This window comes from Geotrypetes seraphini, chromosome 5, assembly GCF_902459505.1.
Source record: "Geotrypetes seraphini chromosome 5, aGeoSer1.1, whole genome shotgun sequence".
NCBI lineage: Eukaryota > Metazoa > Chordata > Amphibia > Gymnophiona > Dermophiidae > Geotrypetes > Geotrypetes seraphini.
This window is the reverse complement of record NC_047088.1, coordinates 116236656-116259971: the sequence shown is the minus strand read 5'-3', so window position 1 is coordinate 116259971 and position 23316 is coordinate 116236656. Positions and strand designations below refer to the sequence as shown.

Sequence of the window (23316 nt, the reverse complement as noted above, 5' to 3'; positions counted from 1 at the left end):
AATAATTTTTGTAATCTGTGTACAAGTATGTTTATTGCTTGTTTGTACTAAATAAATTGAATAAATAAAACTTAAAAAAAAAAAAAAAGTCAGTTGCCAAATATTAGACCATTTTTCCAGTAAAAGTAGGTCCTGTCTTTTAACTAAAAGGCTGTTAAAATAAAGACACTCTTTTTCTGGCCACATCATTTCAGGGGTTCAACTAAATCTTTTTTCGCTAACATCATCAGAAAATACATTTCTGTCTCATCAGAAAAACACTTTTCTGGCACTTCATTTACCTTGTTTCCACCTATGTCATCAGAATGTGCACTACCGGAATGTCAGTCACACCTATTTCTGCTGATGTTATCAGAAAATGCATTTCCAGGGTCAGACACACCCATTTCCGGTGACATCAGCAGAAAGTGCATGTCCGGTGATGTAGGCAGGGGGCGGGGCATCGACAGAGCCACCACTATTCATTCCTAAGGGAGGGGGAGGGGCATGGGCGGGAAGGGGTAGGACATAAGTGGGGCTTAGGCAAAAGTGGCATGGGCGGGGTTTGGGTGAGTGGGTGTGGTGTGAGTAGAGAGTGGGCATGGCTTAACCCAGAAGTGAATGCTGATTGGTCGATCCTTATCTTTGGCAACTGTCAATCATTTTGACATGAGGTGTACCCATTATACTACTGACATGTATTAAGAGAGGGAACAGTTAATAAATGTTGGTCGTCTGACCAAAGTATTCTTGCTGGTGTATAAGGAATCAAGAATCTATGAATGAAAGTGGGGGTTTTATAAAGGAGGGACTTGAGAGTTAGCAAACATATTTTATATGTTATATGATGAGCAACTGGAAGCCAATGTGCTTTCTTAAGGAGGGGTGGCACATGGTCAAATTTCTTGGCTTTCAAAATAAGTTTAATTGAGGCATTTTGAATAATTTGTAGACGTCTTATTTCCTTTTGGGCTATTCCCTTTTGGGCTATTCCCTAAATACGGCATTACAATAGTCAATTTTTGAAATTACCAAAGAGTGAATTAATGTGTTAAGTGACTTGGGACATAAGAATTTTGATACAGAACAACTTTGACATAGTCTGAAGAAAGTCGATTTGACAATGCTACTAATATGGTCATGATAAGTTAGTTTTTGATCAAAAGTAACCCTTAGAATCTTTTATATTACTGGTCGTCTGGAGCATGATACCTTAATAGTGATTGGAAAATTGAGTTTAAGGCTGACTTTCCAAGGGAAGAGCATTACATTTGATTTATTAACATTGAGAGTTAATCTGTAAGTGTCAAGCCATTGATGGATTTTTTCGAGTTTCGTATTGATTGCTAATGTTTCCAGAGGGTTATCAATGTCCAAAATGGATGTAAAAGCTGAATATCATCAGCGTAAGCGAATACATTAAAACCAATAGATTGGCAGAGAGTCATCAAGGGTGCAAGAAAGATATTAAACAGAAGTGGTGAATGGACCCTTGAGGAATACCATGAGTTGCTGATAAATTTTCTGAAGTAGTGTTGAATGACACAGTCAAGAAACGATTAGTGAAATAGGATCTAAACCATGAGAGGACCTGATCCATGTTTCGGTCAGACAAATGTTATAAATATTTCCCAACGTACCACATTACCTTGTGAAAATGAATTGTTGCTATGGGATATATGCAGAAGCAGACAATAGATTGTAAGCAGCCTCTGTATCAAAATGGTTTTCACTGCAGAAGACTGAATTCTGATAAAGAACTTGGTACTGCTAAAAGGTTACAGTAGTTGATTTTTGAAATTTTGAGTGCCTACAGAAGGATTGGAACAAAAACAGCCTTGATGTGCTGCTACATAAGATCCAGAAGTGCACGGATGTCAGCGTGATGACATCATGCGCATGCATGACATCATCATGTTGACATCCATGCATGCACAGAGGCCCTCCAGACAGGCCCTGAAATGCCAGTAGGACATGCCATCAGGGAAGTCTAACATATATCAACTGAGTACCCCAACCACAGACCTCCCAAGCTCCACCGTACACCCACCCAAGCTCTTCTCCAGATCCTGCACCCTTTACTAATTGTAATGCAATTTTTTCCATTCATTTTTCATATACACACAATATACAAAGCAGATATAAATTCTCAAAACTGACACATTTCTATCACTATATTGAAAATAAAATCATTTTCCCTACCTTTGTTGTCTGGTGACTTTTTTTTCTGTGCTTTTAACTATGTTTCCAGTGTTTTCTTATCCATTGACTGTTTTTCTCTTCTTCTTCACTTTCTGCTTTGCATCAATCTTTGGCATTAACTTACTGTTCAATATTTCCATTTTTCTGCTTTCTTTTCAAAATCTACTTTTACATGTCTTACCTTCCCTTCCTCTCTCTATCTCCTCTTCCGTCTCTGTTTCCATGATCTGACATCTCTCTTCTTCTTTCCTTCCCCCCCCAGTAGTCCAACATCTCTCTCCTTCTCTCCTTCTTCCCAGTGGTCCGACATCTCTTTCCTTCCTTTCCCCCTTCTCAGTCTGGCATCTGTCTCCTCTCCTTCCCATAATCTGGCATCTCTCTCTACTACTATATCATTATTATTTTTATTGCGCTACCAGACTCCCCTCCTTCCCTGGTCTGGTATCGCTCCCTTCCTTTAGTCATCTCTCCTTCCTCCCCCTCCCCCCCAGTGTAACATTTTTCTCTCCCTTCCTCCTTTCTTCCCCCTGCAGTCCATCTCCCTTCTCTTCCTCCTTTCTAGCCCCGCTCCCAGTCCAACATTTCTCCCTCCTTTCCATCAGTCCAACATTTCTTTCTCTCTTCCTCCCCTGGCCATCCTTCCCTTCTCTAACCAACATCTCTCTCTCTCCCCCTCCCTGAGTCCAACTTTTCACGCTATGCCCTCTCCTCCTTCCGCCCGAGTTTGACATTTCTCCTTCCCTCCTTTCTGTCCTCCCATCCATCTCGTCATCCATCTCGCCAACCCTTTCTGCCTCCTGCACACTTTTTCTCTCTCTCCTTGCCTCTTCCCTCAAGTGACATTCTTCCTTCCCAATCCCCAACTCATGTTCTTTCCCCATGCATCATTTCTCCCTCTCATCACTTTCACTCCTCCTGTAACAATTTTCCTTCCTTCCTTCCTTCCCTCCCAACCCCACTCAAAGCTAATATGCTCTCTCCCCATCCATCATCTCACCATCCCCTCCAGTGTGTAAGCATCTTTCCTTTCCCTCCCCTTCTACCAGGTCCAGCAGCACCTCTTCTCCCTTCCCTTTCCCTGTCCCCTGTCCAGCAGCACCTCTTTTCTTCCACAGTACCCCTTCTCCCTTCCATCCTCCCCCTTACCCCTGACCAGCAAAACCCCTTCTCCCTTCCCTTTCCCTCCTCCTTTGGCCAGCAGTACTTCACCTGTCTCTAGCGGCAGCTCACTGTGTGCTTTTAACTTGGTCACATAGCTGCCGCTAAGATTAATTTAGACGCAGTTTCATCCACGAGCCTGGGGCCCGTTGCATCATCGAAACAGGCTGGCGTAGCAAAGGCCCCGAGGCTCGCAGATCAAACTGCATCTAAATTAATTCTAGCGGCAGCTGTGTGACTAAGTTAAAAGCACACTGAGCTGCTGCTGCTGGTCAAGGAGCGGTGCAGAGAAAAATGCAATGGTGGGCTGGTGAGTGCAGAGAGAAATGCAATGGGGGTGTGGAGGAGGGTGTTTGCAGAGAGAATGCGATGGCAGGCAAATGGGTGCAGAGAGAAATGTGATGGCATGTGAACCTCTGGCCCTACAGGAAATCAGCTGGACGGCGCTTCCCTTCCTCCTCAGTGTGCCTTGGCACACTTGGAATCTCAGGAGGCACACTTTGCGATACACTGGCCTATGGAAAATAAAATAAAAAGATGAATGTTGAGTGGATTCTAGTTGGGCCTGTCTAGGACCAGGAATCACTTGCTAATTTGAGTCTAACAAGCAAAGAATACATGAGGGGGTATAAGGAGTTGTCTGTGATGAGAGGTTTGAAGTTGCTCCCAAGTAAAACGCTTGGAAACACTAATTAAAAGCAAATTGGACACAATCTTGAATGAAGGGAATCTTCGGGATCCCAGTCAGCATGGATTCACCAAGGGTAGGTCCTGCCAATCCAATCTCATCAGCTTCTTTGACTGGGTAACAAGAAAGTTGGACTTGGGAGAGTCTTTGGACGTCGTGTACCTGGACTTCAGTAAAGCTTTTGACAGTGTCCCACACCGCAGGCTGCTAAGAAAGATGGAATCGATGGGGTTAGGAGAGACACTAACTGCATGGGTCAATGATTGGCTGAGTGGCAGACTTCAGAGGGTGGTGGTTAATGGTACCCTCTCTAAAACATCGGAGGTGACCAGTGGACTGCCGCAGGGCTCGGTCCTGGGTCCACTCCTTTTCAACATATTCATAGGGGATCTGACTCAAGGGCTTCAAGGTAAAATAACACTATTCGCCGATGACGCCAAACTATGTAATATAAGTGAATGCAGTTTACAGAATTATATGGCGCAGGACCTGCTTACATTGAAAAGTTGGTCCTCAACCTGGCAGCTAGGCTTCAATGCTAAGAAATGTAAGGTCATGCACCTCGGAAGCGGAAATCCATGCAGGACGTACTTCTTGAATGGAGAAACTTTAACTAGGACGTCAGCAGATTTAGGAGTAATCATCAGTGCAGACATGAAAACTGCCAATCAAGTGGAGAAGGCTTCATCTAAGGCAAGGCAGATATTGGGTTGTATCAATAAAAGTTTCGTCAGCCGAAAGCCTGAAGTCATAATGCCGTTGTACAGGACCATGGTGAGACCTCATCTGGAGTACTGTGTGCAATTCTGGAGGCCACATTACAGTAAAGATGTGCGCAGAATTGAATCGGTTCAGCGGACGGCCACCAGGATGATCTCGGGGCTCAAGGGTCTCTCGTATGAAGAGAGACTGAACAAATTGCAGCTCTACACTCTCAAGGAACGTAGGGAGAGGGGAGACATGATCGAAACATTTAAGTACCTCACGGGACGTGTCGAAGTGGAAGATGATATTTTCTTTCTCAAGGGACCCTCGGCCACAAGAGGGCAACCGCTCAAACTCAGGGGTGGAAAATTTCATGGCGACACCAGAAAGTATTTCTTCACAGAGAGAGTGGTTGATCATTGGAACAAGCTTCCAGTGCAGGTGATCGAGGCAGACAGCGTGCCAGACTTTAAGAATAAATGGGATGCCCATGTTGGATCCCTATGAGGGTCAAGATAAGAAAATTGGGTCATTAGGGCATAGACAGGGGGTGGGTAAGCAGAGTGGGCAGACTTGATGGGCTGTAGCCCTTTTCTGCCGTCATCTTCTATGTTTCTATGTTTCTATGAGCAAGAATCAGCATTTTGAAAAGTATTTGAAACTGGATGGGGAGCCAGTGTACATAGGCATACAAAGAGAGGAGAGACATAATCTAATCTTAACTCTGCAGAGGGCTCTAGAGGCACAATTCTGGATAATCTGGAGACATAAGAATTTAAGAATAGCCTTACTAGGTCAGACCAATGTTCATCAAGCCCAGTAGCTCATTCTCATGATAGCCAATCCAGGTCACTAGTACCTGGCCAAAACCCAAAGAGTAGCAATATTCCATGCTACCGATCCAGGGCATGCAGAGGCTTCCCCCATGTCTTAATAACAGCCTATGGACTTTTCCTCCAGGAATTTGTCCAAACCTTTCTTAAAACCAGCTACGCTATCTGCTTTTACCACAACCTCTGGCAACGTGTTCCAGAGCTTAACTATTCTCTGAGTGAAAAAATATTTCCTCCTATTGGTTTTAAAACTATTTCCCTGCAGTTTCAACGAGTGTCCCCTAGTCTTTGTAATTTTTGATGGAGTGAAAAATCAATCCACTTGTACCAGTACTCAAATTTGACTGGAAATATTAACTCTTGTGTCTCTAGACTTCAAGAATGGGCTTCCTTAAGTCCGTATGAAATTGAATGCTTCTAAAACCAGACTGCTATGGTTTGGTCCCTTACTACACAATCTACCTCAGGTTACAGCATTGAAATCAAGAAACTCCTTAACAATTAAATTTTCATCTAGAATCCTTGGTTTTATTTTAGATTCCTCTTTATCTTAAATAATAAAATTAACAATTTCTCTAAAAAGTGCTATTTTAGTTTACGGATGTTGAGGAGAGTTCGAGGTTTTTTTCATCAAAATCATTTTGCGGTTTTGGCTCAAGTGATTATTTTGGCACATCTGGATTGTGCAAATTCCCTGTATATCGGATTAACCATATTTAATCTGAAGAGGCTACAACTTATTCAGAACACTGCAGCCAAATTAATTTTTGGAAGACATAAATATGATCTCTCCATTGTTGAGGTTACTACATTGGCTTCCTATTTACTGGCAAATTCAATTTAAATGTGGAATTTTTTCGCCTTTATTACCTCTATCATTTACCTTTATTACCTCTATCTATGTCTTCGGTTTCACACTACCAGGAATACACATAAATTTAAATTGCTTTTCCCTTCTGTTAAAGGGATTAAAACCCTAAGTAAATTCTCACATTCCTTAGCCTATTCCTTGGTATAAGTTTGGAACGATCTTCCCTTGATTATCAGAATGTCATTATCTCTATCACTTTTTAGGAAAAATCTGAAACTTATCTCTTTCAGAGATTCTTAACTGAAGACTGATCTAATTTATTGAAAATTTTTCTATTAACTTCTTTATTGTTTTATATTATATTCTTTTAAACTTTTGTTAACCAGCTCGAGTCCTTGCTGGAATGATCCGGTATATAAAATGGAAATTAGATTAGATTTTCTAGACTTCAATCATATCTCCCCTCAGCCATCTCTTTTCCAAGCTGAAGAGCCCTAACCATTTTAGTCTTTCCTCATACGAGAGGAGTTCTATCCCTTTGCCATTTTGGTCGCTGTTCTTTGACCAGAATTGAACGCAGTACTCCAGATGAGGTCGCAACATGGAGCGATACAGGGGCATTATAACATTCTTAGTCTTGTTAACCATCCCTTTTTTAATAATTCCTAGCAACCTATTTGCTTTTTTGGCCGCTGCCATACATTGGACGGAAGATTTCATCGTATTTTCTATGATGACACCCAGATCCTTTTCTTGGGTGCTAATCCCCAAGGTGGACCCTAGCATCCAGTAACTGTGATTTAGGTTATTCTTCCCAATGTGCATCACTTTACATTTGTCCACATTAAATTTTATCTGCCATTTGGACACCCAGTTTTCCAATTTCCTAAGTTCCACCTGCAATTTTTCACAATCCACATGCGTTTTAACAACTTTGAACAGTTTAGTGTCATCTGCAAATTTAATCACCTCACTCGTTGTTCCAATTTCCAGATCATTTATAAATAAGTTAAATAGCACTGGTCCCAGTACAGACCCCTGCGGGACTCCACTCTTTACTCTCCTTCATTGAGAAAAATGACCATTTAACCCTACCCTCTGTTTTCTATGTGATAACCAATTCCTAATCCACAACTGAACTTTGCCAACTATCCCATGACACTTTAATTTTCTCAGGAGCCTCTCATGAGGAACTTTATCAAAAGCTTTCTGAAAATCTAGATATACTATATCAACCAGCTCAGCTTTATCCACATGTTTATTCACACCTTCAAAGAAGTCAAAAATTTGGTGAGGCAAGATCTCCCTTAGCTGAACCCATGCTGACTCCGTCTCATTAAATCATGCTTGTCTACGTGTTCCACAATTTTATTTTTTAAAATTGTTTCTACTATTTTGCCCAGCACTGAAGTGAGGCTTACCGGTCTGTACTTTCCCGGATCTTCCCCTGGAGCCCTTTTTAAAAATTGGCATAACATTGGCCACCCTCCAATCTTCAGGTACTAGACGATTTTAGCGACAGGTTACAGATCACTAACAGCAGGTCAGCAATTTCATTTTGAGTTCTTTTAATACCCTGGGATGTATAGCATCCGGTCCTGGCGATTTATCACTTTTTAACTTGGCTTAGTACATCTTCCAGATCGACTGAGATTTCTTTTAGTTCTTCCACATCATCACCCTTGAAAACCATTTCCGGTTCAGGTAGATCTCTTACATCTTCTTCCATAAAGACCGAAGCAAAGAATTAATTTAATCTTTCCACTGTGGCCTTATCCTCCCTGGGCGCTCCTTTCACTTCTTGATCATCCAACGGTCCCACAGATTCCCTCACAGGTTTTCTGCTTCTGATGTACCTAATACAATTGTTATGAGTTTTTGCCTCTTTCTGCAAGTTTCTCTTCATATTCTTTCTTAGCTGTCTTTATCAATGCTTTGCATCTAACTTGCCAGTGCTTCTGTCTTTTATTTTCTTCATTAGGTTCCTTTTTTACTTGAACATGTAAAACACTATTCTATGTGCTGATGTTTCATACAAAATTATTTCCATACTAGTCTTTAAGCCCATTACATTAACGGGTGCTAGAATAGATGTGTGTCTGTCTTTCTTTCTCTCTCTCTCTTTTCTCGGCTGTTCATCACCATCCCTTGACTGATCCCCCTGTCCAGCAGTAGACCTTCTCCCTTCCTTTTATCTCCCTCCAGGGATTCAAGACGAAGTTAGACAAGTTCCTGCTGAATCGGAATGTACACAGGTAGGGCCAGTCTCAGTCAGGGCGCTGGTCTTTGACCAGAGGGCCGCCGCATGAACGAACTGCTGGGCACGATGGACCACTGGTCTGACCCAGCAGCGTCAATTATTATGTTCTTATGTTCTCAGTGTCCAGCAGCACACCTTCCCCCCTTTGTTTTACATCTCCCCTGTCCAGCAGTACCTCTTCACTGCTCCCCCTGTCCAGCAGCAGCCCTTCTCCCTTCATTTTACCTCTCACCTGTCCAGCAGTACCTCTTCCTTGCTCCCACTGTCCAGCAGTAGGCTCCCTCTGTCCAGCAGTAGGCCTTCTCAGAAAAAAACAAAATTTTTTGTAGCTTCGCCACACCCGCTCGACACAAAAACATCATTGTGTATCAATAAACGTAGTTATCCTATTCAATCTACTATGAAGGTATTGGGTGTTACATTGGACCAGAGCCTAACAATGAAAGACCAGGTGGACTCCTTAGTTAGAGAGCATATTTTGATGTTTCATCATTTAGAATTCTGGTACAATCCCTTATACTGAGTCAACTTGATTACTGTAATATTGCCTATTTGGCAATTTCCCAGAAGAATATGCGGCGATTACAACTAGTGCAAAATCGGTGGTCAAGCTAATTTTTGGGTTGAAGAAGTTAGATCATGTGAACACCTTCCTACCGACTTCTGCATTGGCTTCCGATGGAGGCACTGATGAAGTTTAAATTCGGATGTTTTTGTTTTAAGGTACTATTCGGTTTAAGCCCTAAATATATAACGGAACTTTTATCTCTCTCAACCAACAGACATAAGAGAAGCTCACACTTGAATTTTCTTTCTCCACCGGTTAAAGGATGTAAATTTAAAAGACATCATCAACAACTTTTCTTGTATCAGGCAGCACTATGGGGTAAAGATCTGGAACAATTGCTTATGCCTACTACTTATGGGGAATTTAGGAAGCACCTAAAGACATATCTGTTCCGGAAGTATTTAGGTAACTGACCTGGACAATCTTACTCCACAATAACTGATCTCTTGAGCTGTTAATCACTAGCTTTTAACTTAGTTAATTCTACTCAATTTGTAGCATGTTTAAATCTTTGTAAACCGCATAGAACTTAACGGTCCTGTGGTATATAAACTGTTATTATTATTCTCCCTTCCTTTTACCTCCCCCTATCCAGCAGCACCTCTTCCCTGATCCCCCTGTCCAGCAGTAGGCCTCCTCCCTTCCTTTTACCTCCCCCCCGTCTAGCAGCACCTCTTGGGGTAAAGATCTGGAACAATTGCTTATGCCTACTACTTATGGGGAATTTAGGAAGCACCTAAAGACATATCTGTTCCTGAAGTATTTAGGTAACTGACCTGGACAATCTTACTCCACAATAACTGATCTCTTGAGCTGTTAATCACTAGCTTTTAACTTAGTTAATTCTACTCAATTTGTAGCATGTTTAAATCTTTGTAAACCGCATAGAACTTAACGGTCCTGTGGTATGTAAACTGTTATTATTATTCTCCCTTCCTTTTACCTCCCCTTATCCAGCAGCACCTCTTCCCTGATCCCCCTGTCCAGCAGCAGCCCTTCTCCCTTCGTTTTACCTCCCCCCTGTCCATCAGCACCTCTTCCCTGCTCCCCCTGTGCAGCAGTAGGTCTTCTCCCTTCCTTTTACCTCCCCCCATGTCTAGCAGCACCTCTTCCCTGCTCCCCCTGTCCAGCAGCACCTTTTATCTGCTCCCCATGTCCAGCATCCGGCTTCCGTTCTGTTCGCGTCTGCTCTCCTGTCCACCTCTCAGCACCTGCACAACACCCTCCAGCCTTTCCTGTTCAAACCATCACCGTCGTAGCTCAACTGCCTGCTTGAGACCCGCACGACACCCTCCAGCCGTTCCTCTTCAAATCGCCACCCTGCTGTAGCTCAACTGCCTGCATGCGCCAACAGCCGCCACGGCCTGCAAGCGCCAACAGCCACCTCAAGTCGCCGCGGCCTGCACGCGCCAACAGCCGCGTCAAACTGCTGTATGCGCCTCAAGCCGCCGTGTGCTGTAAATAGAATATGGCCACGGAAGGACATAGCACGCTGCAGGGATCACAAAACCCTATGTGCGCATGCGCACTTAGTGTTTTATTATAGGGGATGACAATATAAATGTAGTTAATGGAAAATAATCTGCTTGATCTTGTCTCAGATATGGTGGAGATGATGCTGATGCAGAATGCTCAGATGCACCAGATAATTATGCAGAACATGATGCTGAAAGCCCTACCACCAATGGCTTTCTCTCACTCAAGCAATGCCAACATACATGCCTTTCAGCATGCTCAGCAGGTAAGAGACCAAAGGCTTGATTTATCAAGTGTTTTTCCCACTCAAATTGATCCTTTTTTTCCATGAAATTTTATTCAAATTTAATATCAGTGGCACAAATAAAAATTTATCCAAAAACTTCATATATTATAGGATGGATGAGTACAACATATAACAAAGAATATCAATCATAACATTACCATCCATACAAACATAATATAACGTATGTATGAAAGAGGAAAAAAATAATAACGGGGCAGAAATAATAAAGAGAGAAGAAACTAAGGAAGTAAATAAAAACTATCAAGAGAGGAGTGTGTATCTGAGGCCAGAAAGAAGAAAGATGTATATCAAAATTGAATAAAGTGGAACATTTTCTATATTTAAGTAGAATCCTAACTATGTGGGTGATTCAAGTAGTTCTCAATTAATGTCCATTTCTTAGTTATTTCGATGTACATGCTATGCTGTAGTAAGACTGATTGCCACCAAAAGTGGACATTGAGTCAATCAAAAGATTTTCAATTGGATAGTATTAATCTTAAGGCAATAAGGATAAGAGTATTAAATAATGCATGTTGTGTTTCAGAAATTGTAATAGTAGGTGGCCTCAGATTTTAGCATGATCAATTGAGCAGAGATCTATTTGTATGCCAAAGATGATCTTTATTATAGACCAGTCTTCTGTCCAGAAAGATTGCAAATGAGAACATTCAAAGAGCATGTGTAGAAGGGTTCCTGGAAGTGAGTTACAGTTCCAACATTTATTGGAAGGTGAGAGACCAGCCAAATGGAGTGTTTGAGGCATCCAGTTTGTTTTATGATGCAAGAAATACATAGATTACATTGAATTGGCTGAGGAAATTACTCTGAGAGTCTTAGACCAAAATTTATGCCAGTTTTGTTCAGTTCAAATCTAATTTCCAAGAGCTCTGTATAGAGGTGTAATTATTGAACTGAGAGTCAATAAATAATTTGTAAATAGTCAATGCTATATGGCCTCTAGTTGAGAGCAGAGAACAAAGAGGTAGCAGAGAGGAGATATCTTTAGTATTAGTCAGTATATTAAATTTTTTAATCACTCTGGAAAGCTGAAGCCACTGGTAGAAAGATGAGAACGGGAGACCATACTTAGATTGCAAAAAATAATAATTGAAAAGCTGAAGTGCATATATCTCCAATATACCATATACCTAATTGAGCCAATTTAAGCCAGCAAACTGGAGAATTATCAATTTTGATCCAAATAGATATTTGCATTGATTTGAAAATAGTCGTCTCTAGAATTTTATCCAAATATAATCATTATGATTAAATGAAATGCCTAATATGTTCTTACGTGAGATGATGGCCAGGAGTAGCGGTTCACTTGCGCCCTTCTGTAAAGTGACAGGATCTGAGAGATTGTTAGTGAGAATAGAGGCTTTAGGATCCCCCAAAATCTGTTCTTGTGATAACAGATCCCTTTTGTTCCACTTCCAAGAGAAATGATGTGGCCCCCGAAAGTTTCAAAACACCAAAAGCGTAAAAGTTCGCCGGCCCCACATTGGGCACCAATTGAACATGGCGGCACAAGCTTACTAAGCAGCCATAAGCGGCTAGCTTTCGCTCTAGGTGTGTAAAAAGTACATTAAAAATAACACATGACGCAAATTTTATTAAAATAGTTATTTCGTCTATTAATTGTCATAATGGACCTCAAAAGGGTTAATTTTGCATCATCGGGAGGTCTTTATAGTTGCTAAATGCTGGCCTTCTGTTAAAGATCTCAACTCGATAATTCGTTGCTCCCCAATATATACCTTTTGTCCTGCATGACATCATTACTTGTCAGCCAATCCATTAACAGAGGCTGTCCTTAGATTTGGACAAAGGAAATCCCTTTACATATTTTTCACACTCGAAATAAAGTTTTTAAAGTCATATTTTTGTATACATTCATTTCTGAATATACATAAACCCATTATTACATATCCAATATTCTTTTTGTCCTTCTCAAAAAGATATTTCAAGAGAACCTGCATTTGTTAAAAAGTGCTGAGAAGTTCTTGTCTCTATCAGCATCCGAGAAAGGAGGGGCTGTTCCCCCTTGCTCTGAACAACTGGCATTCCTAAGTGTGGGCTACAACTGCCCTCTCTTCCTATGCTGGAAACTGACACAGCGTCTCTGATTCTAATCATTCCCAGATGTTGCCTCTTAGGCTCCCTTTACGTTTCTTGAGGTTGCAAATATATAAAATATGTTTTTCAAAACCCACTCTCATGTTTAGTATACCTTCACACATCATTCATACATCATTCCTTCATTCATTCATTCGTTCGGGGCCCCTTTCATCCACAGATCCACACCATATATTTCATTCATATTTAATGCGAGAAAGCTTTTCTTAAATGTCCAGCATTAGAATGTAAAATCAAGCTATCCAGCCCAAGCACATCTGGTATGAATTAGAACCACGAGGTTTAAGGCAGGAAGCTGAACAAAGAACCAGAGAGGACAAAGAACAGCAGAGAACCAAGATGGAGTTCTCAATATCTCTATGCATGTATATTACGCATTACCTAATTTTCCTCTATGATCTGGCTTAATAGCAAAATACATAAAGAGAATATTATTATGCTTTTCCTTAATATTAAACTATAGTGTGTTTTTCTGGCCTTGGCTACATCCATATTCAGATTTTTATTCACCAACTTTTTGTACGCTTCTATTGGGCGTGGCCTTAACTAACACATATGCTTGTATCTAACTAGAATTACCCAGAACCATACGAAAAGCAGGCATTTTTGTAGAAAAACTCCACAAAATACTCCACAAACACATATTGTTCATTATCCATTCCATATCGCCCCCTAAAGTGCCACTTCACCGCACATGCGTGAGTGCCTTCCTGCCCGACGTAGGTCGCGCGTCTCCTCAGTTCAGAGAAGCCAACCAGAGGTGGTGGGTGGGTTGTGATAATAGCTGCCTGCTGTCCCTGGATAACACCTGTTTCGGTAAGTAACTGCTTTATCCCAGAACAAGCAGGCAGCCTATTCTCAACATGTGGGTGATCTCCAAGCTAACCAGAAGGGGATGGTGGGAGTGTTGGCAATTCAGGAGAATAAATTTTGTAATACTTCCTGGCTGAAATGGCCATCCCGTCTGGAAAAAGCATCCAGACAATAATGAGAGGTGAAGGTATGAACTGAGGACCAAGTGGCAGCTTTACAGATTTCCTCAATAGGAGTAGATTTAAGGAAAGCTACTGATGCTGCCATGGCTCTGACTTTATGGGCTGTGACTCGACTCTGTAGATGTGATCCAGCCTGAGCAAAGCAGTAAGAGATGCAAGCAGCTAACCAGTTGGAGATGGTGCGCTTGGAAATCAGATGGCCCAACTTGTTTGGATCAAAGGAGACAAAAAGTTGAGGTACAGATCTGTGTGGCTTAGTTCTTTGCAAGTAGAAAGCCAAAGTACGCTTACAGTCCAGAGTATGAAAATCTGTTTCTCCAGGATGAGAATGAGGCTTTGGAAAAAACACTGGAAGTAAAATGGATTGACTGAGATGAAATTCTGATACCACTTTAGGTAAAAATTTAGGATGAGTATGGAGGACCACCTTGTCATGATGGAATACTGTGAAAGGTGGGTCTGCAACTAAAGCTTGTAGGTTGCTGACCCTGCGAGCAGACGTGAGAGCAATAAGAAAAATCACTTTCCAAGTGAGATATATAAGATGAGCCAAAGCCATTGGAAGGAGGCTTCATCAATTGAGCAAGAACAACATGAGATCCCAAACCACTGGAGGAGGTTTGAGAGGTGGTTTGACACTGAAAAGACCTTTCATAAATCTGGAAACCACAGGATGAGCAGAAAGGGGTTTCCCTTCGATAGGCTGATAAAAAGCAGCAATTGCACTGAGATGGACTCGAATGGATGTGGATTTGAGGCCTGATTGAGACAAATGGAACAGGTAATCCAAAACTTAAGACAAGATGGTAGATTGAGGCTCCTTGTGATGAATGGTGCACCAAGCAGAAAATCTAGTCAATTTCTGATTGTAGCATTGTCTAGTGCAGAGGTCTCAAACTTGCGGCCCGCCAGGTACTATTTTGAGGCCCTTGGTATGTTTATCATAATCACAAAAGTAAAATAAAACAGTGTCTTGATCATATGTCTCTTTAGCTATAAATCACAATATTATTATTAAGACTTAGCCAAAAGGAAAGATTTATAAACTATAAAGAGTTTTACCTCATGCAAAATTGTCATTTCTTTAATAAGATATTAACTATTTTTTTCTGAGGCCCTCCAAGTACCTACAAATCCAAAATGTGGTCCTGCAAAGGGTTTGAGTTTGAGACCACTGGTCTAGTGGTAGGCTTCCTAGAAGCCTCTAAAATGTCCTGTACAGACTGAGACAACTGTAGAGTAGCAGTTAGGTTGAGAGGTACTAAGCTGTCAGGTGTAGAGACTGCAGGTTGGGCTGAAGTAGAGACCCCTGACTTTGTGTAAGCAGAGAGGGAAATCTTGTAGAAGTAGTGGCTCCCTGCTGCTGAGTTAAAGTAGAAGGGAGAACCAAGGTTGCCTGGGCCACCGAGGAGCTATCAGAATCATGGTAGCATGTTCCTGTTTGAGTTTGACAAGTGTATTGAGAATGAGAGAGAATGGAGGGAACGTGTAGAGAAATTGATTCATCCATTCCAGGAGAAAAGCATCTGCCTCCAGTTGGTGAGGGGAGTATATCCTGGAGCAGAACTGAGGCAGTTTGTTGTTGTGGAGAGACGCAAAGAGATCTATCTGAGGAGTTCCCCATTGAGAAAAAATGTGATTAAGAGGTGAGGAATTGAGTGGCCATTCGTGAGGTTATAGAAGATGACTTAATCTGTCCGCCAGACAGTTTTTCTCTCCTTGAATGTAGACAGCTTTCAGGAAGGTGTTGTGAAAGCTTGCCCAATTCCAAACCTTCAAGGCTTCCTAGCAAAGAGGGAGAGATCCTGTTCCTCCCTGCTTGTTGACATAGTACACGGCTACTTGATTGTCTGTCCGAATGAGGACTACCTGGTCGTGAAGAAGATGCTGAAAAGCTTTGAGAGCATTGAAGATCGCTCTGAGTTCCAACAGATTGTTATGACACTGATGATCCATGCTGGACCAATGGCCTTGAGTACGGAGACCATCGAGCTGAGCCCCCCAAGCGTAGGTCGAAGAATCTGTCGTGAGGGCCTTCTGATGAGGGGGTGTTTGAAACAGTAAACCTCTGGAGAGATTGGAAGAGAGCATCCACCAGTGGAGAGACTGTCTCAACAAAGGAGTCACTTTGATGTGTTGAGAGAGTGGGTTGAAAGCCTGAGTCCACTGAGATGCCAGGGTCAACTGGGGGATTTTGAGGTGAAGTCTGGCAAAAGGAGTCACGTGAACGGTAGAAGCCATGTGACCTAGAAGAACCATCATTTGTCTTGCTAAAATTGAAGAGAGGGAAGATACTTTGTGACAAAACTGAAAAAGAGCATCCTGACATTGACAAGAAAAGAATGCTCTGAGTTGTATAGTGTTCAAGACAGCTCTGATTAACTGTTGAGTTTGAGAGGGATACAGCTGGGATTTGGGAAAGTTGATTTCGAAACCCAAACTTTGGAGGAACCAGTTTCAAGTCCTAGATTCTAAACTAACCAACGACCTGGAAATTCTCACTTGCAAAATATCCAAAATGGACTACAAAGATAACTTGATCATTACAATATTTTATATGTCCCCTAACAAATGGAATCTAGCAAAAGAAGACTTCTTTGAATTCCTCCTTACAAACTCGGCAGCCGGCACCCATAACCTTTTAGCCAGTGATGTTAATTTACACCTCAAGCAGGAAGAGAATTCTAATGTAGCTGATCTACTCTCCTTCCTCACATCACTAGGTTTTTCCAAGCCTCCCCCGACTACAGCCCAAAGGAAAGGTCACCACCTTGATTTGATTACTTTTCTTTCCAATGCCCCTACTACCCCCAGTGTAAGTCTCATAGGTGAAACCTAGGCTAACACCCCTTGGTCGGACCACCTTCTTTGTAATTTTGAATTAAGCTGGATCAAAAAACAACCCAAATGTAACTTATACATAGGGGGGAGGGTATAAAGTTATATTAAAGGTTTGATCAATAGATAAGAATATAATATTTATATGATACTAGCTGATGCCCCGGCGTTGCACGGGTATTTAATTATAGCAATAACACTGTAAATGGATTCAAATAAAGATACTTTATAGTGGTGAATGAAATTATATTTTTACAGCTTTAAAAAAAGTACAATATTCAAATTATAATGTGAAATATTTGACAAAATGAATACAATACAACAAACACAAAACTTGATTATAAACAACATTTTTAGTTTCACCTCCAGGAGCAAGAACATATAAATTCTTGGGTGAAGAGACCCCCAGAACATATCACCCCAGGTAGTGAGGGATCTGCATACCAAGTTTCATTCAAATCGGTCAAGCCGTTTTTTATTTACTGTGAGAATGGCAGCTGTGTACATTTTTTCCATTGACATGAATGGGTGAAATCAGATTTTCTGTTTGTAGCTCCGCCCATGTGTGCAGGTGGGCCGCGAGACCCCCAGAACATATCACCCCAGGTAGTGAGGGATCTGCATACCAAGTTTCGATCAAATCAGTCAAGCCGTTTTTGAAGTACTGTGAGAATGGCAGCTTTTTACTTTTTTTCCATTGACATGAATGGGTGAAATCTGATGTTCTGTTTGTAGCTCCGCCCACGTGTGCAAGTGGGCCGAGAGACCCCCAGAACATATCACCCCAGGTAGTTGGAATTACTGTGAGAATGGCAGCTTTTTACATTTTTTCCATTGACATGAATGGGTGAAATCAGATTTTCTGTTTGTAGCTCCGCCCACATGTGCAGGTGGCCCGCGAGACCCCCAGAACATATCACCCCAGGTAGTGAGGGATCTGCATACCAAGTTTCGTTCAAATCGGTCAAGCCGTTTTTGAAGTACTGTGAGAATGGCAGCGTTTTACTTTTTTTCCATTGACATGAATGGGTGAAATCTGATGTTCTGTTTGTAGCTCCGCCCACGTGTGCAGGTGGGCCAAGAGACCCCCAGAACATATCACCCCAGGTAGTTGGAATTACTGTGAGAATGGCAGCGTTTTACATTTTTTCCATTGACATGAATGGGTGAAATCTGATTTTCTGTTTGTAGCTTCGCCCACGTGTGCAGGTGGGCTGCGAGACCCCCAGAACATATCACCCCAGGTAGTGAGGGATCTGCATACCAAGGTTCGTTCAAATCGGTCAAGCCGTTTTTGAATTACTGTGGGAATGGCAGATTTTTACATTTTTTCCATTGACATGAATGGATGAAATCTGATGTTCTGTTTGTAGCTCCGCCCACGTGTGCAGGTGGGCCGCGAGACCCCCAGAACATATCACCCCAGGTAGTGAGGGATCTGCATACCAAGTTTCGTTCAAATCGGTCAAGCCGTTTTTGCGTGATCGCGGCACATACACACACACATACATACACAAATACATACCTCCGATTTTATATATATATAGATTTTTGATTAAAATATTTGTGGAAAGGGTGGGTGGGGAGGGTATAAATTTATGTTTTTAAGATGATGTTAGAAGAAATACAAGTGATGTTTACAAGGTTTAAATGATGTAATATTGTGTTCTTGATGTAAGATGGAAAAATGAATAAAGAATTTGAAAACAAAAACAAAAAACAACCCGATAGGAAACCAAGGACCAATCATAAAGAGAAGACATAAGAACATAAGAAATGCCCTCACCGAATCAGACCTTTGGTCCATCCCGTCCGGTGACCCGCACATGCGGAGGCCAATCTAGGTGTTTCTTGATGGAGACCTAGGTGTTCCCTTATGATGACCATATTTAGTCGTATCCCTCAATGTGATTTGCAAGGAGGTGTGCATCCAACTTGCACTTGAATCCCATAATGGAGGTTTCCATCACAACCTCCTCCGGGACAGCATTCCAAACGTCCACCACTCGCTGTGTTAAACAGAACTTCCTGACATTCGTTCTGGGCCTGTCGCCCCTCAATTCCAGCCCGTGCCCTCTTGTCCGAGTCTCATTTGACAACGTGAATAACGATGCTTCTTGCTCTATTTTTATTTACTGTGAGAATGGCAGCTGTGTACATTTTTTCCATTGACATGAATGGGTGAAATCAGATTTTCTGTTTGTAGCTCCGCCCATGTGTGCAGGTGGGCCGCGAGACCCCCAGAACATATCACCCCAGGTAGTGAGGGATCTGCATACCAAGTTTCGATCAAATCAGTCAAGCCGTTTTTGAAGTACTGTGAGAATGGCAGCTTTTTACTTTTTTTCCATTGACATGAATGGGTGAAATCTGATGTTCTGTTTGTAGCTCCGCCCACGTGTGCAAGTGGGCCGAGAGACCCCCAGAACATATCACCCCAGGTAGTTGGAATTACTGTGAGAATGGCAGCTTTTTACATTTTTTCCATTGACATGAATGGGTGAAATCAGATTTTCTGTTTGTAGCTCCGCCCACATGTGCAGGTGGCCCGCGAGACCCCCAGAACATATCACCCCAGGTAGTGAGGGATCTGCATACCAAGTTTCGTTCAAATCGGTCAAGCCGTTTTTGAAGTACTGTGAGAATGGCAGCGTTTTACTTTTTTTCCATTGACATGAATGGGTGAAATCTGATGTTCTGTTTGTAGCTCCGCCCACGTGTGCAGGTGGGCCGAGAGACCCCCAGAACATATCACCCCAGGTAGTTGGAATTACTGTGAGAATGGCAGCGTTTTACATTTTTTCCATTGACATGAATGGGTGAAATCTGATTTTCTGTTTGTAGCTTCGCCCACGTGTGCAGGTGGGCTGCGAGACCCCCAGAACATATCACCCCAGGTAGTGAGGGATCTGCATACCAAGGTTCGTTCAAATCGGTCAAGCCGTTTTTGAATTACTGTGGGAATGGCAGATTTTTACATTTTTTCCATTGACATGAATGGATGAAATCTGATGTTCTGTTTGTAGCTCCGCCCACGTGTGCAGGTGGGCCGCGAGACCCCCAGAACATATCACCCCAGGTAGTGAGGGATCTGCATACCAAGTTTCGTTCAAATCGGTCAAGCCGTTTTTGCGTGATCGCGGCACATACACACACACATACATACACAAATACATACCTCCGATTTTATATATATATAGATTTTTGATTAAAATATTTGTGGAAAGGGTGGGTGGGGAGGGTATAAATTTATGTTTTTAAGATGATGTTAGAAGAAATACAAGTGATGTTTACAAGGTTTAAATGATGTAATATTGTGTTCTTGATGTAAGATGGAAAAATGAATAAAGAATTTGAAAACAAAAACAAAAAACAACCCGATAGGAAACCAAGGACCAATCATAAAGAGAAGACATAAGAACATAAGAAATGCCCTCACCGAATCAGACCTTTGGTCCATCCCGTCCGGTGACCCGCACATGCGGAGGCCAATCTAGGTGTTTCTTGATGGAGACCTAGGTGTTCCCTTATGATGACCATATTTAGTCGTATCCCTCAATGTGATTTGCAAGGAGGTGTGCATCCAACTTGCACTTGAATCCCATAATGGAGGTTTCCATCACAACCTCCTCCGGGACAGCATTCCAAACGTCCACCACTCGCTGTGTTAAACAGAACTTCCTGACATTCGTTCTGGGCCTGTCGCCCCTCAATTCCAGCCCGTGCCCTCTTGTCCGAGTCTCATTTGACAATGTGAATAACGATGCTTCTTGCTCTATTTTGTCGAGTCCTTTTAGTATTTTGAAAGTGTCTATCATATCCCCTCGCAGTCTTCTCTTCTCAAGGGTGAACAAGCTTAGTTTTCCAAGGCGTTCTTTGTAGCTCAAATTTCCCATACCTTTTAATAGCTTTGTGGCTCACCTCTGCACCCTCTCCAGAAGGGTTATATCCTTCTTTAGGTGAGGAGACCAGTGTTGGACACAGTACTCCAGGTGTGGTCTGACCATTGCTCTGTAAAGCGGCATTATGACATCCGCCGATCTACTCGAGATACCCTTCTTTATCATGCCCAACATCCTGTTGGCTTTCTTTGCCGCCGCTGCACATTGTGCTGACGGCTTCAGGGTCCTGTCTATCAGTACCCCCAGGTCTCTTTCTTGTTTGCTCTTGCCCAACGTCACACCTAACATTTTATATTCATATTTCCTGTTCTTTGTGCCCAGGTGCATCACTTTATATTTGTCTGTGTTAAACTTCATCTGCCACTTTACTGCCCACTTCTCTAGCTGGTTCAAATTATTCCCAAATAATTAATTCCCCTTCAATGAATTACAAAGAACTTTACAGAATAGTCAATTCTCTGTTCGATATTGATTTACATAAACGTTCCAACTTAGACCTCCCACCCTCTGCTGCAACCCTAGCCGACTACTTTGCCAGCAAAATTCATAATCTGAAATCATCTCTCGTAGTTTCCAGCATAGAACCAATAATCAACCAACTTGCTTCTTTGTTATGTAATTCTCCAGGAAATGTAACCTGTAATATACTTGCTTCTTTGTTTTGTAATTCTCCTGGAAATGTTCAGATATCTTCTAATTTGTAATCCGCTTAGAACCGCAAGGCACAGGCAGAATAGAAATCACTAATGTAATGTAATGTAACCTGCCATAGGAAAGGAAGGTTCAATAGCAGACATAACCTGGAATCATTTCGAAAACCCAGACTGGAACCTATTTCTCAAGCTCTACTCTAAATATGCAAAATCCAATTGCCTACTAGACAACTGCCCACCCTCTATCATAAAATCTGCCCCCTCCCCATTTAAAGCTAAACTTTTCAACTGGGTTTCACTATGCTTGTCCACTGGCCACTTTCTGGTGGAACTTGGCCATATCCTTGTATCTCCTATTATTAAAAACTCCAAGGAACCAATCTCTGGTTTTCGTACAAATCATAGCACAGAAACTGTCTTAGCTTCACTGACTAATTACCTCCTCCATTTGTTTTCACTGGGAGAAAACGCCCTGGTACTTCAGTTCGACTTGAGCAGTGTCTTTGACCTGGTTGACCATGACATTTTGCTCAGATGCCTCGACTCCATTGGCATCACTGGACAGGTATTAAACTGGTTCACAGGCTTCTTAAAAAACCGCACTTACCAGGTTCACTGTAACGGAACCTTCTCCCAATCCTGGTGCAATCCCTGTGGAGTTCAACAGGGCTCCTCTCTATCCCCCTCTCTATTCAACATCTACATGGCTTCATTGGGACATATGTTATCTGACTTAAAACTGAAATCATATATATACGCAGATGACATCACAATTATTATTCCCATAACCTCTCTGACACAAGAGACGGAACAATTCACCTCATCCGACCTCACCAAGATAGAAAAATGGACCACACTATTCAAATTAAAACTGAACCCAGAAAAAAACCAAGATTTTCTTGGCATGTCCTACCTACAAGTTAACAAAAAGATTCCGGAACTTGGAGGTGAGGAGGATGGCAGTTTGAGTGCAGAGCTCCTTTCCCTGGACATTCTCACTAAAGATTTTATAACTATTTAATCCCTTCAGTTTAACTAAAGTGATTTCAGATGGCTTCAAGAAAACAACTTACATTGGATACTGTATTTGCTACAGATGGGAAAAGTAAAAGACCAAAACCAAACCCTGTAACACCATCTAACACCATTTCAGCAGGGGAGAGCCGACGGAGGAGGGCTGCAGTCCAGCCATCGGACCAACGGTCGGCTCGGGGGCCCGTTCCAGCGGGGCACCCGACACTGTCTTCGCTTCTCCCCCATTCCAGCAGGGGAGAGCCGACGGAGGAAGGCTGCAGTCCGGCCATCGGACCAACGATCGGCTCAGGGGCCCGTTCCAGCGGGGCACCCGACACTGTCTTCGCTCCTCCCCCATTCCAGCAGGGGAGAGCCGACGGAGGAGGGCTGCAGTCTGGCCATCAGACCAACGGTTGGCTCGGGGGCCCATTCAAGCTGGACTTCAGTTTTGATTGTTTTGATTTTATTTTCACTTCTTTTTAGTTTATGATATATTTTTTAATCTCACTTATTGTTTTACCACTTATTTTGTTTTATTTTATCATTCAAATTTCATTTAAATTTCCCCAGAATTCTATTGCTTCAACGGTTCTCCCTCTGCATCTATTCTTATCTCCCCTCTTTTTAATCTTTCAAATTCCTTTAGATCATTGTTATCTTATTAGTATGTTTATTTTCTTATTTTTCTCCTCTATCTCTATTTTCTTTCTTTATTACTCTTCTAATTGTCATTTTTCCTGGTACTTTAGTTAGATTGTGAGCCTTCGGGACAGTAAGGGAATTTCTAAGTACCTATCTTACTTATAATT

General features: G+C 42.1%; 1 protein-coding gene across 4 annotated transcripts in view; it reads left to right on the top strand.

Moving 5' to 3' along the window:
• Positions 1-23316, top strand: part of C5H21orf58 (chromosome 5 C21orf58 homolog) — a 328538-nt gene that overhangs the window by 273857 nt on the left and 31365 nt on the right. For all 4 annotated transcript variants that reach the window (XM_033947056.1, XM_033947055.1, XM_033947054.1 and 1 more), the window contains one exon: positions 10806-10945. In XM_033947056.1, the coding sequence (XP_033802947.1) occupies positions 10806-10945 (140 nt within the window). The remainder of the gene's footprint in view (positions 1-10805; positions 10946-23316) is intronic.